The sequence below is a fragment of the Oncorhynchus tshawytscha genome, linkage group LG17, assembly GCF_018296145.1.
Source record: "Oncorhynchus tshawytscha isolate Ot180627B linkage group LG17, Otsh_v2.0, whole genome shotgun sequence".
Taxonomy (NCBI): domain Eukaryota; kingdom Metazoa; phylum Chordata; class Actinopteri; order Salmoniformes; family Salmonidae; genus Oncorhynchus; species Oncorhynchus tshawytscha.
In genome coordinates this window covers 7801396-7825631 of record NC_056445.1, presented here as the reverse complement: position 1 = coordinate 7825631, position 24236 = coordinate 7801396, and the positions used below count along the sequence as shown (strand labels likewise).

The following is a 24236-nucleotide window of genomic DNA, read 5'->3' as shown; positions in this document are numbered from 1 at the left end:
GTGGGTCCCGATGGGAACGCGACCCGAAACCCGCTTTCAATGAAGACACAGTGAAGCACGAAAGGATGGGAGGAGAGAGGGAGGAAATTGAATGCACTCCGAGGGTAGGAAGAGGAGATCGGAAAATGACATTACTTCATTGCCATGCCGGTCCAGATAGCACCGTAATGTGTGGGCCATATCAGAGACAGTGAGTGGATGAACAAATGTGGTCGAGGCAAAATATCTCTCCATCGGACGCCAGGGGAGAAGAGAGGAGCCAGAGACAATTTATATCTCCCCTGCAGTCGTTTTCATGTAATAAGCCCATTAAATGCTGTGGGCGTCTCATTCGTCCCTTTCCCCAGTAAAGCATATCTGTCAGCGGAATGGGCTTTGCGGCACATCCAGCATTATGGAAGACCCTTAGAGATAACAGGGAAACATGTATTGGTTTCATGTAGTTAATTTATAATAACATCCTGTAAACCATGCCAAGAGAGGATAGGGATGCCAGCCACCGACAGTGCTGCGTCTGGGGCCCGTTTTTCAGTCTGTGCTTTTGTGTGTAGGCAAATGTCCTTCCAGTTTAAGGAATAACAAGTGAAGAGACACGGAGAAGAAATTAACAAGGAACACACATAGACCCACTACAAAACCTGCACAGGGTTGATGAAGGCTTTAAGTTTATTAAAAGCCTCAAAGCCTACTGTAAAAAAATAATAATACAATTTGCACTTGACACCAAAGTCACAACCTTCAAAATGCCCTCCGACCATTTCTAGAAAAATACACATTTTTCACACACTTATTAGTTTAAAAGCACTTTAATGAAGCTGTATCCAAACATTCATACATATTCAATCTTTATCAAATCATAATCCACATCACAGGTTAGTTACACACAGTGTGTCATGTCATCTTGAGACCCGCAAGATGAATAGTTTACATAAATATTCGGTCATTATAAAGCCTTCAGCAGAACTCATGTGTTTGTCAAAACGTCCCCCCCACGTCAGCTGGCTTAGCGAGTCAGCGTGGGGCTGACACCGTTTGGTTCCACACAGATTTATCCATTGTACAGCAAAGAAACATCAGCCAGTTCATCAGAACGGGACAGCCACATAGACCGTTCACCCACAGGAAAGATTATAAGCACGACCTGATTCACTCACAGCTCAGAGTTGAAATATAATCATGGCCTTTCGCAGCAACCAGTAATGATCGTGGAGAGGCTTCCAAAAGAACAGGCCGAGCCTCCCACAGTGTTGAGAGTTTAGGTCTGTGTGTGGTTTCACAGTGGCATATGATAGATGTGTGTGCGTGCATGGAGTGTGTGTGTGTGTGTGTCCTAGAGTTGGCTGATGTTTTGGCTGCAGGAAGCAGCATCTGTCTGATGGCAGTCTGGTGTATAATTGTAACGGAGCTAACTCATTATGATGGCACTCTCACAAAGACATTACCCTACACACAGAGGACAACCCACTGGCAGCAGCCCCCCGCCCCCCACTAGTGAGAGGGGCTACTAGTCTTAACTAAATAACTTCAAAATAGACAAACTGTAGCTCTGTGCCACAGGTGCGAAACTTCCTGGGAAAGCAAAATCACTTAGGGACCTCTGATTGCCCTGGAGATTCTCTGCCCTCACATTGTATCACAGCGATACGCAGAAGCAGTGAGGCATTACCGACAGTCTAGCTTGGTGATTTCCACTTCCCATCGCATTGTCTTTGGATGCCCACACAGAATATCAGTCGCATACTTTGATTGGAGGTACATAGAACAGATTCCTCCTTTTCGTTCATCTCATTATGGGTCTCCATATTCTCGGAAACCTGTACTGCAATCTGGTGTAATTGCGGCAGATACTCGCTTAAGCTCAGGTGGGGAGATGAGTCAGGAAAGAGACTTGACTGGGAAGGGAAAGCGCCTATATGTCTTGTCAAAAGCGCAAGCTGATGGCAGTTCTCCTCGAATAAGTGGGAAGTTTGAAATACGTGACCAACTGACTTTAAAAAAAGAAAAGAAAGTTATAAATAAACATTTAAAAAAATGCAGGACTTGCATGTGTGGTTGCAGGATGGAGGGATAAAGGGTCCAAATGCAGGACTTTCTAGCACAATTCGGGACAGTTGGTCCCCCTAAGCTTGCCACGAGAGACTTGATCCCTCTATTACAGACCATGTGTAAGTGTCAAACGTGGTCCTCCTCTCGACACCTCGGGCAAATAGTCTGATCAGCTGGCAGTGAACACTGTAGAGAGAGACACACACACACACACACACACACACAGAGAAAACAGTTACACATGTATTAACATAATGAGTGTTCGTTTTCAGTCTGACACAGATGTAAAACTAATGGAATGGAGATCAGGTTCCAAGCTCAGAAGCTTCCTTGTTCATTTTAGAGTAAAAACCGAGATTGTTATTTAGCGACCAGGTGGCCTGGTTACAGAAACACTGTGATGAGACTTGGAATGGTCCAGTAGTAGTGTGGAGGTTAATGCATTAGAGAGACCCTGACTTTAATAAGAGTTCAACTCAGATTTCATTTTCCAGTCAGTCACACTGGTGGTTCAAATTGTATGTGTGTCTAGCAGTGAAAGAAAGAAGCCTATTTCTTTTCTTTTCAGGGGGGGGGGCGATCAGGGTTATCACCATTAATTATCTCAGCCACTCATTCGCAGACTCATTCCAAGAATAATTACTGGAGAGGAAAAAGGCAATAAATGAACGGACTAAAAGGCTCTTAACAGTGGACGGGATATTGAATTAGATAAACTAGGATTACACAGCCATGCCTCATTGGCAAAGTATAACGGAGCATAAAGTAAATGATGTGTTCAGGAAGAAAGCCACTGTTGTGCTATATAAAGATCTCTACTGATGTTGTGGTGGTGGGAGGGAGAGCCACCATCATGCTATATAAAGATCTCTACTGATGTTGTGGTGGTGGGAGGGAGAGCCACCATCATGCTATATAAAGATCTCTACTGATGTTGTGGTGGTGGGAGGGAGAGCCACCATCATGCTATATAAAGATCTCTACTGATGTTGTGGTGGTGGGAGGGAGAGCCACCATCATGCTATATAAAGATCTCTACTGATATTGAGGTGGAAGAAGTGGGACCCCTGTGTGTGTGTGTGTTTGTGTGCGCACGTGGGTAAACCTCTAACTTTTTAAATCTCTTAACAAAACCAACATAGCATACCTCACTTGTATATCCGCATGAGGCAAGATCTCCCCATCACAGTTCCAGTTGCTATGGCCCGTGTCGTTGTTGGGATGGGCCGTACAGACCTGGTTACAGATCTTCTTCCCACTGGTCTCACTCAGGTCCACCTCTGAGATCCCGTTGCTTTGCTTTGGAACAAAACGGAACCGCCGCACACGGTGCACCTCCACAAAGGACATGTCAAACTGTGGAGGCAGAGAGGGATGGAAGTCAGGGGAGGGAGGGAGGGACAGAGAGGGAGGGAGGGACAGAGAGGGAGGGAGGGACAGAGAGGGAGGGAGGGACAGAGAGGGAGGGAGGGACGGAGAGAGGGAGGGACGGAGAGAGGGAGGGACGGAGAGAGGGAGGGATAAGGGAGTAAAGACAAGAGGGGATGGATAGAAAGTCAGGAAAAGAGGCAGAAAAGAAGGGGTCAGTCAAAGGTCTGAATCTTTCACTGCCCCAGAAAACAACCTCCCTTTATCCCCCCATCACTACTCAGTTCTACTCCACAGATTGTCTGAGAGGAGAGGAGGGTGTCAGAGCGATTTATTCTCCATTACACTCACTTTATGACTGGGCCTGGTTAGTATTCATACCAAGTGTCCCCTAAAAAGCTTTCGACAAAAAACTATGAATACACTTACTGGCCTCTCACTCCATGTTTCGCTCTGTGGTGGATGGGCTATGCAGATATTACAGAGGTATAATGCAATGGAAATCCTACCGTCCCACCTGTGTGTGTGTGGCAGTATGCGCAGGTGGATGACGCAAGTTATCCAGAGCGCTTTGTAGAATTGGGATATCACTTTGTAGAATTGGGATATTTACGAAAAGTGAGAGAGGGCGGAGTGGGACGCAAGAGAGTGTCTGAACTGAGGTATACCCTGATTTAGAAAGAGCTGTGTCAGCCAACTAAACCATGAGGTCTGCAAGCAAAGTACAGGGAAACTCTTTCCCACTCAATCTCCCTCTCTCTCTGTGAAGGCTGAGTAACACGTGACATGCAGTACGTGAGAGAGATGAGTGACTGAGCAAGTGACGGAGGAATTCTCCATCTCCCCCCGAACCCCTTGTGACTTTCAAAAGTTGTATTGTGGATCAAGCCAGTACATTACCAGAGATTAATATGGTTTGAAAATAATCCGTACTTACTTAGCAAATAACTTTGCTAAATCTTTTCACTTTTTGTCAGGGGTGATATCCACCTCTGATTGAGTCATCTTACATCTAATGATCTTTTACGCTTGCCAATGTGAAAATAAATAAATAAATAGCAAAATGTTTCTCTCAATGACAACTCAGAGTTCCCCACCTGGTCGTCCTTGTTGGTGTGTCGCATGAGGTGTCGGAGGAAGTCGAGGCGGGAGGCCTTGCGTACCAGGATGAGGTCTGTGGTGCCGTCAGCCAGGTGGGCATAGGGCGACAAGCCTCTAGGGCTGCGAGGACAGGCACAGCTCATACTGGCAGCGTTGATTGCTAGGAACTTCCCCCGGATCACCCGCCATACACCATCACCACTGGTCTCTTTAAACACAAGAGGAGATGATCGATCAAAAAAGTGTCATCCCTTTCGGGGAAAATTCTTCCTACAGTGCTGCGTCTGTATTATTGCTAGTAAAATATAAAAACACTCTTGTTGACTCTTTGGGTGCTCTAAAATCAGGAGCGAGACTGGACAAAATATGATGTGTTATTGCACTCATGTGACGCCACTCGGTAACTGTTAGGTGAATCAAAGTCTTCTGCCATTAAATGACTGGTTGAGTGGTTTAATGGGGGATGTACAGTAACTCCAAAATGTCTGAGTGTTTTACGATAATATCCCTGATCGCATGGGGAATATTATGTGATCCGAGTCCATAAAACGCTTAATTATTCTAGTCGCCTCGTAAAACAAACTCACGGGAACGATAACCTGAACCAACATTAACAAGTCCACCGGGATTAAAAAACTAAATTCATTTACTTGGAAAGTAAATGATTAGAAGTCTTTAAAAACTACCAATGGGATTGTGATTAGACATTTACAAACTTTACTGTAGGTCTTGGCATCGTCTTAGCTCGGGAACCTCTCAAGTGTCCCGCACACATTAAACATTTCGGGAGGCTCGTTTGCGACGTGGCACCGAGCCGGCGTCTTGCCCCATTGCTTAAGCAGTTGTTGGAGATTTGATCGCCAAAACGTGTGCAGCAAGTCTGCCGCCAACTCTGGCAGCCAGACCAACTATCTCCCTGATTAGTGGGGTTCTGACTCCCTCTGTCTGTGTGTCTGTGTGTGTGTGTGTCCCAGCTACCACAGGGACCTGTCGCCTCAGCCAGCGCTCCAGCCAGCCACAACAGAGAAGCCGGAAATTAACACCAATTAGACTCCCGGGAGATGAGAGGAGAAAGGGGATCTCTGTGGCTCTCAGTAAACTCTACTTATCCTATCTGCTGCTCAGAATAAATAAATGCCGGCTAAGAAGAGAGTTTCCCATTTCCCAAAAGTGGGGACTGTAGTGTGTGTGTGTGTGTTGTGGGGTAGATAAGGGTCTGGGATGAGACGAGTGGGCTGTGAGGAGTGTGTGTGTTCAACACCATACGGTATACTATGACTGTCTGTCGGGCGTCATGGCAGTGAGCGAGAGACAGACATGGGGACAGGAGGGACATCAGCTTTATCAACAGACATGGCAACAGGGAAAAGACCACACACACAGCACACACTTACAGAGGACTATAACCTCTTACCCTTGTCAGAGTTCTCTTCAGCCATCTTGTCGACATGGTCCAATGAGAGGAGCTGCCCATTGTTGGCACCCTGCTCACAGATATGGCACCCAGTCATGCACTTGATCTTGTCTCTAGGGTTCCCCAGGTTGTCCTCAGCGGGCAGGAAAGCGACGGTCCCTTCATAATACTGATGGGTCAGGAACGTCTTTAGGCCTGCAATGTGTGAAGCAGTGTGTGGCTTTGAAAATCCTGATGTTGACATTGTGTGAAATGTTTAGTTTCTCCACTCATTCCTCCCTTTCCCTGTAGGTCATATTCGGAAATGGAGATTTTTTTAATTAATTTTTTTACTACATGATGCAGTAACTAATCGTTGGACTGCAATTGTAATAACACTTATAACTCCATTATTTACCTGAGAAGTCGTATCTGGAAGGCCCCATCCAGCGCTTCCTCTCGCTGTCTGTCAGCACGTCGCCGTAGAAACCGTATCCGAGCAGCGAGACGGAGTACCTGAGGAAGGTGTTGTTGTGATGGACAGAACACACATCCATGGGCTGGGAGTCACCTGGAAAACAGACAGAAAGGGTGCCTTATTCAACTGGTTGGAATGTCGTCACGGAACACTCCCTGTAGAATAGTCTTGGCGTCCGGGTCAATGCCATTTCAATATCAGTCCATTCAGAAAGTCATTGAAAAGCATGGAAGAGAACTGGAATAACCAGTGTCCTTCCTGAATTGACCCAACCCCCCTGGACAGGACTCTAGTAGAGTGCAATGTTCTCTCTTTAAACCACACTCCAGACTGTGCGCATGGGACAACACAAGTGTACCTGCAGGACTTAGGATGCCGTACTGTACCCAGACATAGAATGCTTGTACTATTGAGAGATGCAGCTAATTGTGAGCATTGTCACCGAGATATATTAAGACATTCTATTAAATCTCGACGAGGACAGGTAGGAGACCGATAGACCTATTTGTGTTTGTGTGTGTGTGTATGGTTACTTACCCATGATGATGTGCAGGGCTGAAGTCACTGGATCGTTGGTGCCTGTGGTAGAATAGCAGATACAGTCAGTCGAACCTGTTGGATAGGAGAGATACAGGCCTCGTCAGTCACGTAATAGTATCTTGAATCTCAAGACTAATCCCAAACCACCAACTTTGGGGGCCGTTTTCTCCAGAAACAGATTAGCCCTAGACCTGGACTAAAAGGCACGTCCAATGTAAAATCTCTAATGAAATGGCATTTTACCCCAGGACTAGGCTTTGTCTGTATCCAGGAGTTATTGTTTAAGTGTTTAAATATGGTTTTTATTGAATCATCAATGGCCATAAAAGTGTTTTATGATTAGAGTCTTGAGATGGAGTTAAAACAAGAGTTTAAGTAGTTTTATTAGGCAGAAAAGAGATGATATGTACCAGGGCCAAAGAAAGATATCATAGCCAATGGGTGTCTGGATCTGGGCAATCAGCACTCACTACACAGTAAATGAGGGGAAAGCGAGACGCAAACCCTTCCTGGCACTTGTGAGAAATGTTCCGTTTGACTTCGAAATCTCTGATTTGATATTATGGTAATAGGTCTCTATCGACCGTGCGCTACCGTTCAGCTGGGGGACAGTCATTTCAGGCATATCTGTCACAGTTAGATAATTTACGATCTGTTGAGACGAACCAACGACACCAAGACAGACCAGTGAGGAGACAGACTTATTTCCTATTTCCATCTCTACAGCTAGACTGCAGACTGATGCTAGGGATGCTTCCCAAATGGCACCCTATTCCCTAATAGGCTCTGATGAAAAGTATTGCACTATATAGGGAATAGGGTGCTATTTGGGATGCAAGCTAGATGTTTTCAGCTGACTCAGGGAACCGTGACAGAACAGAGAGCCTGGGAAATCAGCCCTGCCGTTTACAGATGGACTCATTGCTTAGTAATCACACTCCTCTCTTTTCAGATTGCTCTTATCAAGAATCTGACAATGACACAGCAGAGAGTAAAGGGGTGACATGGGCTGACTGGTTTGCTTCTCCAATATTTTTTGAAAAGTTATTGAATTGAAATGAAAACTAACTGTAGTGCTACAGACTGGTTTACACTTCCATATTTCTTCATCAAGTGAAGATTGAAGATGTGTGTGTGTGAAGGAAGCCTGGCTGTCTTGGGTGTGTGACTGTGTGAGCCGAGCATGTATTTATTATGGATCCCCATTAGTTTGCCCTACTCTTCCTGGGGTCCAGCAAAAGTTTAAAAACATTACAATACATTCACAGATCTCACAACACACTGTGTGTCCTCAGGCCCTTACACCACCACATATCTACAGTACTAAATCCATGTGTATGTATACTGCGTATGTTATCGTGTGTGTGTGTGTGTATGCATGTGTCTGTGACACATTGTGTTGCTTCACAGTCCCCGCTGTTCCATAAGGTGTTTTTTTTTTTTTAAACTGTTTTTAAAATCTAATTTTACAGCTTGCTTCAGTTACTTGATGTAGAATAGAGTTCCATGGAGTCATGGCTTTATGTAGTACTGTGTGCCTCCCATAGTCTGTTCTGGACTTGGGACTGTGAAGAGACCTCTTGTGGCATGTATTGTGGGGTATGCATGGGTGTCCGAGCTGTGTGCCAGTAGTTTAGACAGACAGCTCGGTGCATTCAACATGTCAATACTTCTCATAAATAAAACTAGTGATGAAGTCAATCTCTCCTCCACTTTCAGCCAGGAGAGATTGACATGCATATTATTAATATTAGCTCTCTGTGTACATCCAAGGGCCAGCCGTGCTGCCCTGTTCTGAGACAATTGCTCTGAGTCAAGTCCTTTTTTTGTGGTACCTAACCACACGATTGAACAGTAGTCAAGGTGCGACAAAACTAGGGCCTGTAGGACCTGCCTTGTTGATAGTGTTGTTAAGGCAGAGCATTGCTTTATTATAGACAGACTTCTCCCCTTCTTAGCTACTACTGCATCAATATGTTTTGACCATGACAGTTTTCAATCTAGTGTTACTCCAAACAGTTAAGTCATCTCAATTTCCACAAGATTTATTACAAGATTTGGTTGAGGTTTAGGGTTTAGTGAGTGTTTTGTTCCAAATACAATGAATTTAGTTTTAGAAATATTTAGGGCTAACTTATTCCTTGCCACCCACTCTGAAACTAACTGCAGCTCTTTGTTGAATGTTGCAGTCATTTCAGTCGCTGTAGTAGATGACGTGTATAGTGTTGAGTCATCCGCATACATCGACACTCTGGCTTTACTCAAAGTCAGTGGCATGTCGTTAGTAAAAATTGAAGAAAAAAAACAAGGGGCCTAATCAGCTACCCTGGGGAATTCCTGATTCTAACTGTATTATATTTGAGAGGCTTCCATTAAAGAACACCATCTGTGTTCTGTTAGACAAGTAACTCTTTAGCCACATTATTGCAATAACACATATGTTTTCCCAGCAGCAGACTATGATCAATAATGTCAAAAGCTGAACTGAAGTCTAACAATCAGCCCCCCCAATCTTTTTATCATTAATTTCTCTCAGCCGTTGGGTGTAAGTGCTGTGCTTGTTGAGTGTCCTTCCCTATATGCAGGCTAAAATTCTGTTGTCAATTTGTTTCCTGTGAAATAGCATTGTATCTGGTCCAAAATAAAATCCAGAAGTTTACTAAGGGTTGGTAACAGGCTGATTGGTCGGCTATTTGAGCCTGTAAAGGGGGCTTTACTATTCTTTGGTAGCGGAATGACTAACTTCCCTCCAGGCTTGAGGGCACACTCTCTCCATTAGGCTTAAATTGAAGATGTGGCAAATAGGAATGACAATATCATCTGCTATTATCCTCAGTAATTTTCCATCCAGATTGTCAGACCCCGGTGGCTTGTCATTGTTGATAGACAATATTTTTTTCACCTCTTCCACACTGACTTTAGGGAATTCAAAATGACAATTCTTGTCTTTCATAATTTGGTCCGTTATACTTGGATGTGTAGTGTCAGTGTTTGTTGCTGGCATGTCATCCCTAAGTTTGCTGATCTTGCCAATGAAAAAGTCCTTAAAGTAGTTTGCAATATCAGTGGGCTTTGTGATTCAATGAACAAAGGAGCTGAGTTGGCCTTTTTCCCCAAAATGTTATTTAAGGTGCCCCAAAGCTTTTTTACTATCATTCTTTATAGAATTTATATTTGTTTCAAGGTGTAGTTCATTTCTTTTTCTTTATTTTAGTCACATGATTTCTTAATTTGCAGTACGTTTGCCAATCAGTTGGGCTGCCAGACTTAATTGCCATACCTTGTGCCTCATCCATCTCAACCATACAATTCCTCATCAATCCAAGGGGATTTAACAGATGGTACAGTCATTTTAATTCCTGTGCTGTTTGTAACTACCCTGGTAGGTTGACTGACGACCTGATTCAGGTTGCAGGCACTGGTTACAGTTTGAAGTTTTTTCCTGAGTGGGCAGTTTGATGATAGCCAGTCAATATTTAAAAATCACCCAGGAAATATACTTCTCTGTTGATATCACATATATTATCAAGCATTTCACACATATTATCCAGATACTGGCTGTTAGCACTTGGTGGTCTATATCAGCTTCCCACAATAATGGGTTTTAGGTGAGGAAGATGAACCTGTAGCCATATTACTTCAACAGTATTTAACATTAGATTGTCTCTAAGCTTTACAGGAATGTGGTTCTGAATATAGACCGCAACACCGCCTCTGTTGGCATTTCTGTCTTTTCGGTAGATGTTATAACCATGTATTGCTACCACTGTATCATCAAAGGTATTATCTAAGTGGGTCTCAGAGATAGTCAGAATATGAATGTCATCTGTTACAAGCAAGTTATTGACTTCATGGACCTTGTTTCTTAGGCTGCATATCTTAATTTGGGCTATTTTTAGCACTTTTCTGGGTTGCTTGATTGTTTTTAATGCTTTACTGGGAAGCTTCTCAGAGGTACACTTACTCATGCTATTTACATTGGAGCTGATAGTGCAGGGTGAGCTGCATAAAGTGGGCTACCTACTATTGCACACCGCCTCAGCGCTAACAGTAACTCTGGTTTATAGGCTCATGATTACTGCTTACAATAAGCTGTAGGATAAGCAGATATATTCGGTGCAATTAGGGGTACATCAATTAAATTACTTACATTGCGTTTGCCAATACCCCTAAGATCATGTACATTTGATGCGGCATTATGACGACTCATTGTCACAATGGTCGGGCTTAATTGAGCTGGGTCTTGGATCATCTACCAGTCATTGTTTCAACGCAGTCCTTTTCAAACAACAAACCTTAACACCCAGTCAAAAATATTCACAGAAGAGAGGAAACTAGCTACTCTCTCAGCTCCCTCTGAATTTCCAGATTTTTTATCTGGGAGATATTTCCCGCAGTTTTGACTCAGTTCCTCATTCAAATAATTCCAAAGCCTCTCTCACTTTCTCTGTCTTATCTGCCTACCTAATAGAATAACAGTCAAGGTTGAGTCATGAACCGAAACATAGTACCTTGAAAATATGTGATAAGACAATGTGAATGTGTTGAACTACACACAGCCACTAGGTTTCTAGGTAGGTTACCTGATAAAACCGTGGACTTTGGGTACTCTAACCAAGGCTGTGTGTGTGCTGGGTTGACTTTGTAAACACTCATACTATTTCAGTGAAAGTCTATTTGACACAGAGAGGTTCTGTTCGCTATCTTACCACGTCTGATTAAAGCATCAATATTACTTTGAGTTATTATTTCTCCTGGTATACGGAACCACACTACACCATGACAGTTGGTTATCACTATCCCTTATCAGCCTCAAAACTATGTTTTGATTGATTGATAGGTAACCATATTTAAAATGTTTGCACAGGATAAGCAGTGGCAGCAGAAAAGGCCACACTTGACCTCATGAGACCTGTCAGTGGGACACCAACAAAGGCAAAAGCACAAACAAAAACTGTGATACCGTGAGTCCTTTCCTCTAGATATATAGTGTTAACTGGCTTATAGTAATAATTTCATCTTCATCTGACTGACTGGAAAAAGACTAATTCTGGACCCCAGCAGCAGCAGCAGGCACTCAATGCTAAGTAGAAGCATTAACCTACAGAATCACTGAAGCTATAGGCCAAACCAGCTGTGATTTGATTCTCCTCCTCCATCTTCAACCTTAGGTATTGTGAAGTAATGGATTTCACGGTGGTGAAATGTATGATGATTTTTTTATTTCTTTTTTTTAAAACTGGTCACGCAGCACAACAGGCCCCCTCTGATTGAGTTTTGAGTGATGGACTCTTCAGAACCCCCTGTGGGACCCCAAGCCCTGTTGCTATAGGGATTCCAACTCGTAACTCAGCAACAGCCAGAAAACAGAACATGGGGATTAAGGTTAGCCACCGTGGGAGTCAATCATAGCCATGGCCACTAACAGAGGTATAACACAGTCCCATTCTATGGGCTAGAACATGCCTTTACCTCACCATAACTGAACTTCTCCCATTCCTTCCTCTCCTCTGCTTCTCTCCTCCCCTCATACCTGCAGGGATGATTCCGATGCGGAGCGCACATGGAACCAGGTCCTGGTTCGGTTGGTTCTGGTCCACTCTGGAATCACTCTGGGTCCTAGAGACCAGGCCGTGGACAACCTCGCTGAACATCCCGTCCCCTCCCACGCACACCACCCTGAACAGGGACACACACACACACACACACACACGATGCATGAAAACACTCCATTGAGACCAGCCTTAGGGCCTGCTGGTTTTTGCTTTCCTTTCAATTTGTGTCCAATTAAGACCTAGACAACCAGCTTAGGGAATTTCCTAACTAAATCAGTGATCATAATTGATTAATCTTAGGATTCGTATGTCGGGTCAAAATGACCCAGCCTAATGTTTTTTTTTTTTGTGCTGTACTAATCTCCCCCAAAAATGTCATCTAATATTCCAGGAATTCCTGAAATAATGTATATTTAATGTTCTAACATCCTAGTTTTGTTTTTTATTTCTTATCTTTTAAGTAAGAGTTTTTGCATCACTACCTCAAGTTTTCATATGTGGGTCAAATATGACCGGTATGTATTTCCTATAGAATTCACTGCATTGCACTTGTCAAACTAACCTTTCTTTTTGCTACAACAATAACATCGAAGTAATTAATAACATTTATTAAATATCTTGTTTTTAAATGTTCATTAATCACCTTTTCCATGTATCCTTTTGAACTCTTTGAGTAAAAGGAGTTTCATAAGGAGGCTCATAAGAATGTGGCCAGATATACAACCAAAATGGTTTTACAGATGCTGGATGAGGAAGCCATTGGTGCCTCCGACTCAGAATCTGAGGTATCCAATTCAGATGACACAGACTATGTGCCTGTGGGTCAAGTTGGAGTTGTGGATGCACCTGGTAGTCCAGCTGTCCTAGATGATTCTACAGATGGGGAGGATTCCTCGGAACCGAAATGAATAAAAAGGGGTCTTACTGGAGTGAACACCCCTGCCCTCCCACTAAAGTCAGGACCAGAAGCCATAACATCCTGAGGAGCTGCCCAGGGCCTGTGCCGGGGAAATCAGTTGTGTCACCAAAAGTTGCCTGGGAGCTGTTCATTAGAGATAACATTGTTGAGGAGGTCCTAAAGTGTACAAATTTAGAAGGACGGAGAAGAGCGACAGGAAAAGGGACTGAGTGGAGAGAGGTCAACAAGGAGGAACAAAAAGGCCTTAATTGGTTGAACCCTCCTCGCCGGCAAGGAGAAAAGGTGGGATGTCTCCACACAGGAGCTATTTTTGGATCCACTGCAGAATCCAATGTATAAGGCCACCATGTCGGTCGGAAGATATCTGGCGCTACCTGAGGCTTGATGACAAGAGGACCAGAGTGTTCAGAGAGGCAACGGATCACCTGGCAGCCTTCCAGTATGTGAGGGATCTTTTCAAAGCAAAACTGTAGAAGGTTCATCCCTAGCGACTGCGTGACAGTGGATGAGCAGCTTTCCTCCAGACGTGACGCTTAGCATTCCATCCAAAGAGTTCAATCTTTGTTTCATCAGACCAGACCTGACCTGACCAGACCTGTTTATCATGGTCTGGGAGTCCTTTAGGTGTCTTTTTGGCAAACTCCAAGCAGGCTGTCCGGTGCCTTTTACTGAGGAGTGGCTTCCGTCTGGCCACACTACCATAAAGGCCTGATTGTTGGAGTGCTGCAGAGATGGTTGTCCTTCTGGAAGGTTCTCCCATCTAAACAGAAGAACTGAGACAATGGAAAGATGTGGGGTGATGAAAGAGCCATGCCACTACCACTCAGAGCAGCCAGGGCCAGAAGAGGAAGAGGTGCCAGCTCTGCCCACCACTCAGAGCAGCCAGGGCCAGAAGAGGTGCCAGCTCTGCCCACCACTCAGAGCAGCCAGGGCCAGAAGAGGTGCCAGCTCTGCCCACCACTCAGAGCAGCCAGGGCCAGAAGAGGTGCCAGCTCTGCCCACCACTCAGAGCAGCCAGGGCCAGAAGAGGTGCCAGCTCTGCCCACCACTCAGAGCAGCCAGGGCCAGAAGAGGTGCCAGCTCTGCCCACCACTCAGAGCAGCCAGGGCCAGAAGAGGTGCCAGCTCTGCCCACCACTCAGAGCAGCCAGGGCCAGAAGAGGTGCCAGCTCTGCCCACCACTCAGAGCAGCCAGGGCCAGAAGAGGTGCCAGCTCTGCCCACCACTCAGAGCAGCCAGGGCCAGAAGAGGTGCCAGCTCTGCCCACCACTCAGAGCAGCCAGGGCCAGAAGAGGTGCCAGCTCTGCCCACCACTCAGAGCAGCCAGGGCCAGAAGAGGTGCCAGCTCTGCCCACCACTCAGAGCAGCCAGGGCCAGAAGAGGTGCCAGCTCTGCCCACCACTCAGAGCAGCCAGGGCCAGAAGAGGTGCCAGCTCTGCCCACCACTCAGAGCAGCCAGGGCCAGAAGAGGTGCCAGCTCTGCCCACCACTCAGAGCAGCCAGGGCCAGAAGAGGTGCCAGCTCTGCCCACCACTCAGAGCAGCCAGAAGAGGAAGAGGTGCCAGCTCTGCCCACCACTCAGAGCAGCCAGAAGAGGAAGAGGTGCCAGCTCTGCCCACCACTCAGAGCAGCCAGAAGAGGAAGAGGTGCCAGCTCTACCCACCACTCAGAGCAGCCAGAAGAGGAAGAGGTGCCAGCTCTACCCACCACTCAGAGCAGCCAGAAGAGGAAGAGGTGCCAGCTCTACCCACCACTCAGAGCAGCCAGAAGAGGAAGAGGTGCCAGCTCTGCCCACCACTCAGAGCAGCCAGAAGAGGAAGAGGTGCCAGCTCTACCCACCACTCAGAGCAGCCAGAAGAGGAAGAGGTGCCAGCTCTGCCCACCACTCAGAGCAGCCAGAAGAGGAAGAGGTGCCAGCTCTACCCACCACTCAGAGCAGCCAGAAGAGGAAGAGGTGCCAGCTCTGCCCAAGTGCAAAGGATAGAAGTCAGCTGCTGGTGTTCTCAGTGCAACACATCATCTGCAAAGAGCACAGTCACATGCTTGTGGTTTGTAACAAATGCATGGACTAAGACAGCACAAGTAAGCATCACACACACATGTTGTTCCTTTTAGTGTTCATGCTTTCTATATTCAAAATTGTTAGTGTTGTCGGTTATATTGATGAACTTTGGATTTAAAAAAAAATGTTTTGAAATATTATAAAACATGCTTAAGGTGGCTTTATTTGGTTCTTCACACTAAAAGGTTGAATGTGAAACTTTGATTGTAAAGATTGATTGTAAGAAAAAGATGCCAATATTTTCAATAGCCATTATGGAATTTCATAATATGTCATCATTGAAATGGAGCTGTTGAAATGCGACAAAAAAAAAACATTTCTAACAATAAAATAATTATTGAAAAAGTCCAAATCATCACTCAAAATAATTATATTCCACAAAAAGGATAATATTTTTGACCCATAAAAATAACACACAGATATTACATTATCGGGTCATTATGACCTGGCAAATGCATCCTTGGGGAGCCATGTTTACAATGCATCCTCCAGTATAATGGAGGAGTAAAAACCCACAGACAATCTGCCCCCCTCAGCTTTCATGTTAATGCGGTTGTTGTATTGATACTGCTATTAATGTCCATTTTGCTCTCAGCAGTCTTCTTCCTTCAGACATGAATGCATTGTGGTTGAACATGAACTGTTTTGTACTGAAATCTTCACTTAGTCTTTTGCACCAACAAAGTCATTTCTGACTGAGATGGTAAAGTCTATGCCAGGTGATTGAAGTGTTTTCCTGCTGTGTCTAAAACGCACCCGTCATATTGCTTCAGATCTACCTCCGTCTTCAAGTGATCCCTGGCATGATTGGCACTCTCCGTAACTATGGAAACAAGTTATATCGTCACTATTAAAAACCCATGATGAACATCTCACAAGCTTGTCAAGACGTTGCACACACATTACAAAAAAAATGGTTAAGCCAAGAATCCTGCATCCAGTATTGCTCTTACCATTGTCTAAAAGGAAAGAAAATATATGTTTTTGACCATAAAGGGGTTCCAACAAATGGTGAAAGGCCAACACCAATTAAAACACCTCGAGCTATGGATCTGGGTCCAGCCTTAAACCCATGACAGATCTATGGCCGCGAGCTGCCAATACCCTAGACTAGGGATCGGCAACTCCAGTCCTCGGGGACCTGGTTGGTCTCACACTTTTGCTCCAGCACCAGCTAACACACCTGACTCCAATAATCGACTAATCAGGACCTTCAGTTTAGAATGCAATACGTTTTAAATCAGCTGCGTTTGCTAGCGATGGGGAAAAAGGGAAACAACATTCCCGGCCCCCGAGGACTGGAGTTGCCCATCCCTGCCCTAGACAATTCATGATCTTCCCAAGCTATGTGATGCCTCCCCCTGCCAATACCCTAGACCCCTCAAACTCAACTCTGGACCTTGAAGCCAACTCCAGTACTCGTTTTCATTTGTCCCCTCTAATCAGGGTCCCGATTTAGACCCGGCACCCCAAGTGGGTGCAATTAACTATCAGGTAGAACAGAAAACCAACAGGCTCTGGACCTCGTAGGGTAAGAGTCGAGTACCCCTGCCCTAGACGATCCATGGTCTTCCCAAAGCATCCCATGAATCAGATGTGTTTGGAATGGATTCTCATGTTTATCGACTATCACAGCTTCCATTACAGTGTTCCATTGATGGATGGTGCTATAAATAAAACCATATTCTTGGGAGTGGTTGGCGGGTATAGGCTGTTTGCCAAGTCAACAAATAAATATTTGCCGGGCCATAAAAGCTCATTTTTTATTTAAATGTTAATGTAGGCCCTCTGACAGGAACTCACCGATCACGTCGGTGGAGATGGAGGCTCGAGAGAAGAGTGGGGCTACTCTCTGCTCGTAAATCCACTTCCCGCGTTGTTTCCCACTGTAGGGATTGATGTACACTAGCAAGCGTTTCGGTCGGATGCCTGCAAAGTGAAGGAGAGCCTGTTTGGTCATTAAAAATGGAGGACTCAACATTTAGTTTAACGGACGGTAGTGTGTGACTGTCTGACAACTTCATGAAGTTTCATTAACCAACAAAACTTTACAGAAATGCTCTGTTATCAAACTGACATCCTCTGACTGATTCTCTTAATGTTCTCCAGAATAAATTGTTGGGATATTGAAGGCTAGATGAGCAAAAAGCATTGGAAAGGTACTTCTTGGTAAGATGCTAAATAGTGTATAAATGGTTGGTAAAACACATTTAAAGAGATACGCCTTCATAGATGTTTCACAAAACGAGAGCCTTTAAAGTTGGTGTGTGTTTAATGTAAAACTGCATCGAAAGGGACATACTGAGTAGTGAGAGCTGGTTGTTGATTGTCTGGACCCACTGTTGACGCTGTGCCTCGTCTAAGCAATGGAAGATGATGTCTTTATACCGCCAGCAGTGATGTTTGGTCCTCTCCGTGTAGGACACTATTTCGAAAAAGAGAGAAAGACAGAATGGAAAACTGAAAAGTCAAGAGGGATACTGTCATTCCAACAAATTCTTGGCTTGTTCGGGTTGATTAAACAAAACAAAAGATGTCTGCCTCCACAAACCATCCCATGCCAGATTATGTATCCCTCCCCTACCTGTAAATGCATACGGATACAACAGAACTCTATGCTTCCTTCCACCATCTTTGTTTGTTTGGTCTTCTTCTTCTTTGGTCTCTCTGGCACCAACTATCTCAGACACCAGGAGAAAATGGTGGTCTGCTGTAAACATTAAGAAACAACACAGAAAAACAGTTAAGTACCCCATAATAACACAGCAATTACACAAAGGACAAATTGACATGCGGTCAGGATTTAGAATTCAACAATAGAGATTCGATATCAAAAAGGCAAAGATAACCTAGGGTTAAATTGACTTGAATGGGTGTCTTTTTAGGGTCATATTCCCCAGTGCTTGCATGAATGAAATCAAGGAACATTATTTATGTCCTGGGATCATGTGAATGCTTAGAATGAGCCTTCCTGTTTAGTTGACTTTCCTATTAACAGGCTGTGGGCACTACATATGCCAGTAAACTATATCACCATATGCCAGTAAACATGTGACCGTGCCACACTGGGATTAGGGTGACAGTATCAAATCAAAGTATCAGAGTCATTAAGGCTTTGTCAAAGGAAGTGGAGGGTTCAGACCAGGCACAAGGTGACGTTAATGATCTACCTCAGTCATAGACAGTAACCACCTAACGTTGACATACAGTACCAGTCAAAGGTTTGGACACACCTACTCATTCATGGATTTCTTAATTTTTATATTGTAGAACAATAGTGAAGACATCAACACTATGAAATAACACATATGGAATCATGTAGTAACCAAAAAAAGTGTTAAACAAATCCAAATGTATTTTATATTTGAGATTCTTCAAAGTAGACACCCTTTGCCTTTGACAGCTTTGCACACGTGGCATTTTTCTCAACCAACCAGGAAGTCACCTGGAATGCATTTCAATTAACAGGTGTGCCTTCTTAAAAGTTAATTTGTGGAATTTCTTTCCTTCTTAATGTGTTTGAGCCAATCAGTTGTGTTGTGACAAGGTAGGGGTGGTATACAGAAGATGGTATTTGACCAAATTTGGCTAAGTCCATATTATGACAAGAACAGCTCCAATAAGCAAAGAGAAATGACAGTCCATCATTACTTTAAGACATGAAGGTCATTCAATTCGGAACATTTCAAGAACTTTGAAAGTTTCTTCAAATGCAGTTGCAAAAACCATCAAGCGCTATGATGAAACTGGCTCTCATGAGGACCGCCACAGGAAAGGAAGACCCAGAGTTACCTCTGCTGCAGAGGATAAGTTCATTAGAGTTACCAGCTTCAGAACTTGCAGCCCAAATAAATGCTTCACAGAGTTCAAGTAACAGACATGTCAACATCAACTGTTCAGAGGAGACTGTGTGAATCAGGCCTTCATGGTCAAATTTCTGCAAAGAAACCAGTACTAAAGGACACCAACAAGAAGAAGTGACTTGCTAGGGCCAAGAAACACGAGCAACAGACATTCAACCGGAGAAAATCTATCCTTTGGTCTGATGAGTCCAAATTTGAGATTTTTAGTTCCAACCGCTGTGTTTTTGTGAGACGCAGAGCAGGTGAGCGGATGATTTCCACATGTGTGGTTCCCACCGTGAAGCATGATGGAGGTGGTGGTGTGATGGTGCTTTGCTGGTGACACTCATTGATTCATTTAGAATTCAAGGCACACTTAACCAGCATGGCTACCACAGCATTCTGCAGCGATACGCCATCCCATCTGGTTTGCGCTTAGTTGGACTATCATTTGTTTTTCAAGAGGACAATGACACAATACACCTCCAGGCTGTGTAAGGGCTATATGACCAAGAAGGAGAGTAATGGAGTGCTGCCTCAGATGACCTGGCCTCCACAATCACCCCACCTCAACCCAATTGAGATGGTTTGGGATGAGTTTGACCACAGAGTGAAGAAAAAGCAGCCAACAAGTGCTCAGCATATGTGGGAACTCCTTCAAGGCTGTTGGAAAAGCATTCCAGGTGAAGCTGGTTGAGAGAATGCCAAGAGTGTGCAAAGATGTCATCAAGGTAAAAGGTGGCTACTTTGAAGAATCAAAAATAAAATATATTTTGATTTGTGATATTTCATAGTTTTGATGTCTTCAATATTATTCTACATTGTAGAACAAAGTAAAAATAAAGAAGAACCCTTGAATGAGAAGGTGTCCAAACTTTTGACTGGTACTGTCATAAACATCTAGGTCTACAGCCTAACCTGTGTCATGATGAAAGCCACTTCATGATAATGAAAATGATAGAGGGCAGCAAGAACAACACTTGAAGAATTATCACTCATAATATCAGCTGCTCCTCATACACACTGCAGCAGGGTACCCCAACTGGTGGCCCTCGGGCCGAATTTGGCTCGCATGTGATTTTATTTGGCCCCCCCCCCCAAAAAAACCAGTGTTTAATTTATTCAAAGGAATCCCGTGCATAACAGAGCGATATATGTGATCATATAGAAATGTAAGCAAGGTTTGAAATCGTTGTTTTAGTCAAATGTTATATCTGTTTGGGAATCAATTTGCAGTTTCAAATTATTTGGAAATATGTTCCGGCCCCCTGACCATCCTCTCAAGATTCTAGTTGATGAGCCCTGCCCAATAGGCATTTGTGTGTGTTGTAGCTTTTAGTGTTGTGACATGGACAGTCAGCCAACTTACACCCACTCGGTCAAGCATAACCATTGGTTCTATATTTAGTCATATTATCAACATAAAGAATAACGAAGCTTTGGAAACATTCCAGGACTGGAAATGCTAAACAATGACAAGGGCGGAATTCCTTGTGCATTCTCCAGTATATTAGCGACAGTATATCCACAGGAGGGTTATTCTTTAAGTCACATGTGGACTCTGTCTGATTAGTGATAGCAGAGCGATGGGGATGGGTGACTCCAGGTTTACAGCCCGTCATAATCATAAGGGTTTAAAACCGGTTTTATCACTGTGACGCTATGGGCGTATGACATGATGGAATAAACCAAACACTCCAATAAAAATATGAAATACATTGATGAAACACTGGGTAAGTGGAAGTTCACTGGCACCACGACTGACATTCCAAAGATGCTCTGCCTTTATTTCAGAGCATAACGCATAAGAACAAACAAATTGTGAAGAAAAACTGGTCAGCAAGAAACTGTCAACGTGAGAACAAGTGAACTACAGTGTCATGTGTACATTGCAGGGCCCCAGTCATCTGTGACTGGGTCTTCCTCTTCAAGAAATGTCAGTATTAGGAGCTGATGATTATAGAGCAGACCCAATTTGCGTAAAGCCTCTTAAGCCGGTGGCTAACTAAGCACTGCCTTGAATCGCTGGCTTGCACAGCGGACTCCCCTACCACGCTGAAAACACAAACCAATTACTGTTGCTGGACAGTATGTGACCTGACTTGGCAGTGTGACGCAGGTTAGAAAACACAGGTGCTTTTGCCACACACTGTTCACTGGTCTGGCACAGCTATAACCAAGAAAAGGTATCTAACAACTACTGTGTGTAGAATGCACAGTGCTTCGAGATTGTATTGACAACATGACCTAACTGTGACCCAAGAGTTTTTATAGTCAGGTCATATGGTCAGGAAAAACAACTCAGTCCTAATGTGTACAGTCAGATATAACCAAGGGATTTTATTTTTAAAGCCATAGAAAAAGGTGAGCTGCGTAAAGCAAACCATGGGATTTTTATAAAGTACTTACTCAGCGGTTTTTAAACCTCAAATCCATTCCTACTTGGCCTGATAATGGAATAGTACAATTTCTAAATGATAACATTCCTAAGTTCCCCCATGTCACCTCGCTCCTACACACACTCCCAGTCAAACCTTGAATCATCTTCAAGACCCTGGTGCTTGCCTACAGAGCAGCAACGGGAACTGCACCTCCTTACCTTCATGCTCTGCTCCAACCCGACATTCCAATTCGAGAACTCCACCTTTGGTCACTTGGCCCTCTGTCCTGGCACCCCAATAGTGGAATAAGGCAAGCTTCCTCCTAAAGTCAGGACAGCGGGGTCCCTGCCCATCTTTTGAAAACTTAAAGCCTGAAAGCCTACATCTTTGAAGAGTCTTCAAAGGCAGTTAACCTACTGTTCCTAGGCCAGTTAACCTACTGTTCCTAGGCCAGTTAACCTACTGTTCCTCGGCCGTCATTGAAACTAAGAACTTGTTCTTAACTGACCTGCCTAGTAAAATAAAAGGTTACACAAATTTAAAAAATCTTAAATAAACCTTCACGGTGCCCCCAGCCACCCCTCCCAAAAAAAATGCACTTCTCTTTTCCCACTTGCATTGACTTTGCTGATAAATACCTTGTTGAGTGGAAATGCACGATACAATTGGGATGTGTTGTCTCACCTAGCTATTTTAAGATGAATGCACTAACTGTAAGTCACTCTGGAGAAGAGCGTCTGCTAAATTAATCAAATGTAATGTAAATTAGGGCTGTGGCGGTCATGAAATTTTGTCAGCTGGGGATTGTCACGCAAATAACTGCCGGTCTCACGGTAATTGACCGTTAATGAACATTAAGATGAATTAATCTCTTGGCTTCCACGCATAGCCTTCAAGCCACTGATGCAGACCTTCGGAACATCTACATTTTTAAAAAGTTGATAAAATTAATAGCCGGCTATTCTAAAACTAGGGCACCTAGCCCCAGGGGTATGCGCAATGCCGCAGGGGATACGCCACATTTTCAAACAGTCCATTTAGATTTGCCAACGGTGCTATACATTTGGGTGATGTTTTTTTCCCTCGCTTGAGTAGACTCGTTTCACTGCCCTAAATAAAATGTAACCATCTAGAGTTCAGGGAATTTACAACACGATGTCAAATACAGGTAGCCTAGTCAAATAATTAACATCCAATCACATGAACTATTACTCTCTAAGCTGGAATTCCACTAATGGTCCGTATGTAGCCAAAAGTAGCTGCTGCTCATTCCGTTTGCTCGAAAATGGATGAATTGTTACAAAAAGTAAGGCCCGCGTCCTTAGAGACACATACCAGCTCTACTGGTAGTACTACACCTGCACCTGTCGATGACAAGTTGTTCTGCTTCCACGATCACAACCAATGCTAGCATCAGTAATTCTATATTTGTTGTTAGCACAGCTAGCATGGACACTGACAGTTGTGAATCTGCTGCAGCCGAACAGCTACTGCCCCCTTACCTGGGAAAGCACTGAACAACAGACAGGAACGTTGGACCATTGAAGAGGCGCAAATATGATGAGAACTACATTGATTTGGGGTTCACTTATATTGGGAGTAGTGCCTTTCCTCAGCCACAGTGTGTTATATGTGCAAAAGTACTCTCTCACAACTCAATGAAACCTTCACTCTTGTTCAGACATTTAGAAGCATGCCAATTTGAAAAATAAGACACGGGAGTTTGAGCGAGAATTAATACGACTTTCGAGTAGTAAAACATGTATAAAAGCAATAGATACCATTAATAAGAAGGGGCTAGAAGCATCTTAAATGGTGAGCTACCGAGTGGCTAGTACAGGCAAGCCCCATACTATTGTGGAGGACTTAATTCTTCCTGCTGCCGCAGATATGGCTGGGACAATGCTGGGGGAAAAGGCCCAAAAAAAACTATAGAGACAATGACTTCATAAAAAAACACTTTCACGACACATCAGTGGCATGGCAGGAGATGTTTAAAAACAATTACTGCGTCGCATACAAGCCAGTGAATTCTATGCATTACAGCTGGATGAGTCAACAGAGGTGGCAGGCCTGGCACAGCTCCTGGTATATGTCCGTTACGTTTATGGGGGGTCAATTAAGGAAGACATCCTCTTCTGCAAACCACTGGAAACCAGGACAACAGGAAAGGATATTTTTAAAGTACTGGACAGCTTTGTGAGATCAAATGGACTTTGATGGTCAAGATGTGTTGGTATCTGTACTGATGGCGCAAAAGCCATGACAGGGAGACATAGTGGAGTGGGAATACGCGTGCAAGTAGTTGCTCCTGACGCTACTTGGGTATACTGCAGCATCCACCGAGAGGCTCTTGCTGCCAAGGGAATGCCTGACAGCTTGAAACATGTTTTGGACACAACAGTGAAAATGGTTAACTTTGTTAAAGCAAGGCACCTGAACTCTCGTGTATTTTCTGCACTATGCAATGATATGGGCAGCGACCATGTAAAGCTTTTACAACATACTGTGCTAGTTATCAAGGGGCAAAGTATTGACACGTTTTTTTAAAT

The 24236-nt window shown here is 44.1% G+C and overlaps 1 protein-coding gene across 2 annotated transcripts in view; it reads right to left on the bottom strand.

Annotated features, from left to right (window-relative positions):
- Positions 1 to 705: 705 nt before the first annotated feature.
- The window catches only part of cerk (ceramide kinase), a 35653-nt gene continuing 12122 nt past the window's right edge, over positions 706 to 24236 (bottom strand). The window contains exons 2-12 of one of the 2 annotated variants that reach the window (XM_024376834.2): positions 18046 to 18171; positions 17764 to 17886; positions 17265 to 17390; positions 16218 to 16284; positions 12460 to 12605; positions 6924 to 6998; positions 6327 to 6479; positions 5930 to 6124; positions 4512 to 4723; positions 3194 to 3402; positions 707 to 2232 (exon numbers count right to left, since the gene is read on the bottom strand). In XM_024376834.2, the coding sequence (XP_024232602.2) occupies positions 2121 to 2232; positions 3194 to 3402; positions 4512 to 4723; positions 5930 to 6124; positions 6327 to 6479; positions 6924 to 6998; positions 12460 to 12605; positions 16218 to 16284; positions 17265 to 17390; positions 17764 to 17886; positions 18046 to 18171 (1544 nt within the window). In that variant the 3' untranslated portion in view covers positions 707 to 2120. Of the gene's footprint in view, positions 2233 to 3193; positions 3403 to 4511; positions 4724 to 5929; positions 6125 to 6326; positions 6480 to 6923; positions 6999 to 12459; positions 12606 to 16217; positions 16285 to 17264; positions 17391 to 17763; positions 17887 to 18045; positions 18172 to 24236 lie in introns of both variants that reach the window. The other variant, XM_024376835.2, reaches the window with a different exon arrangement.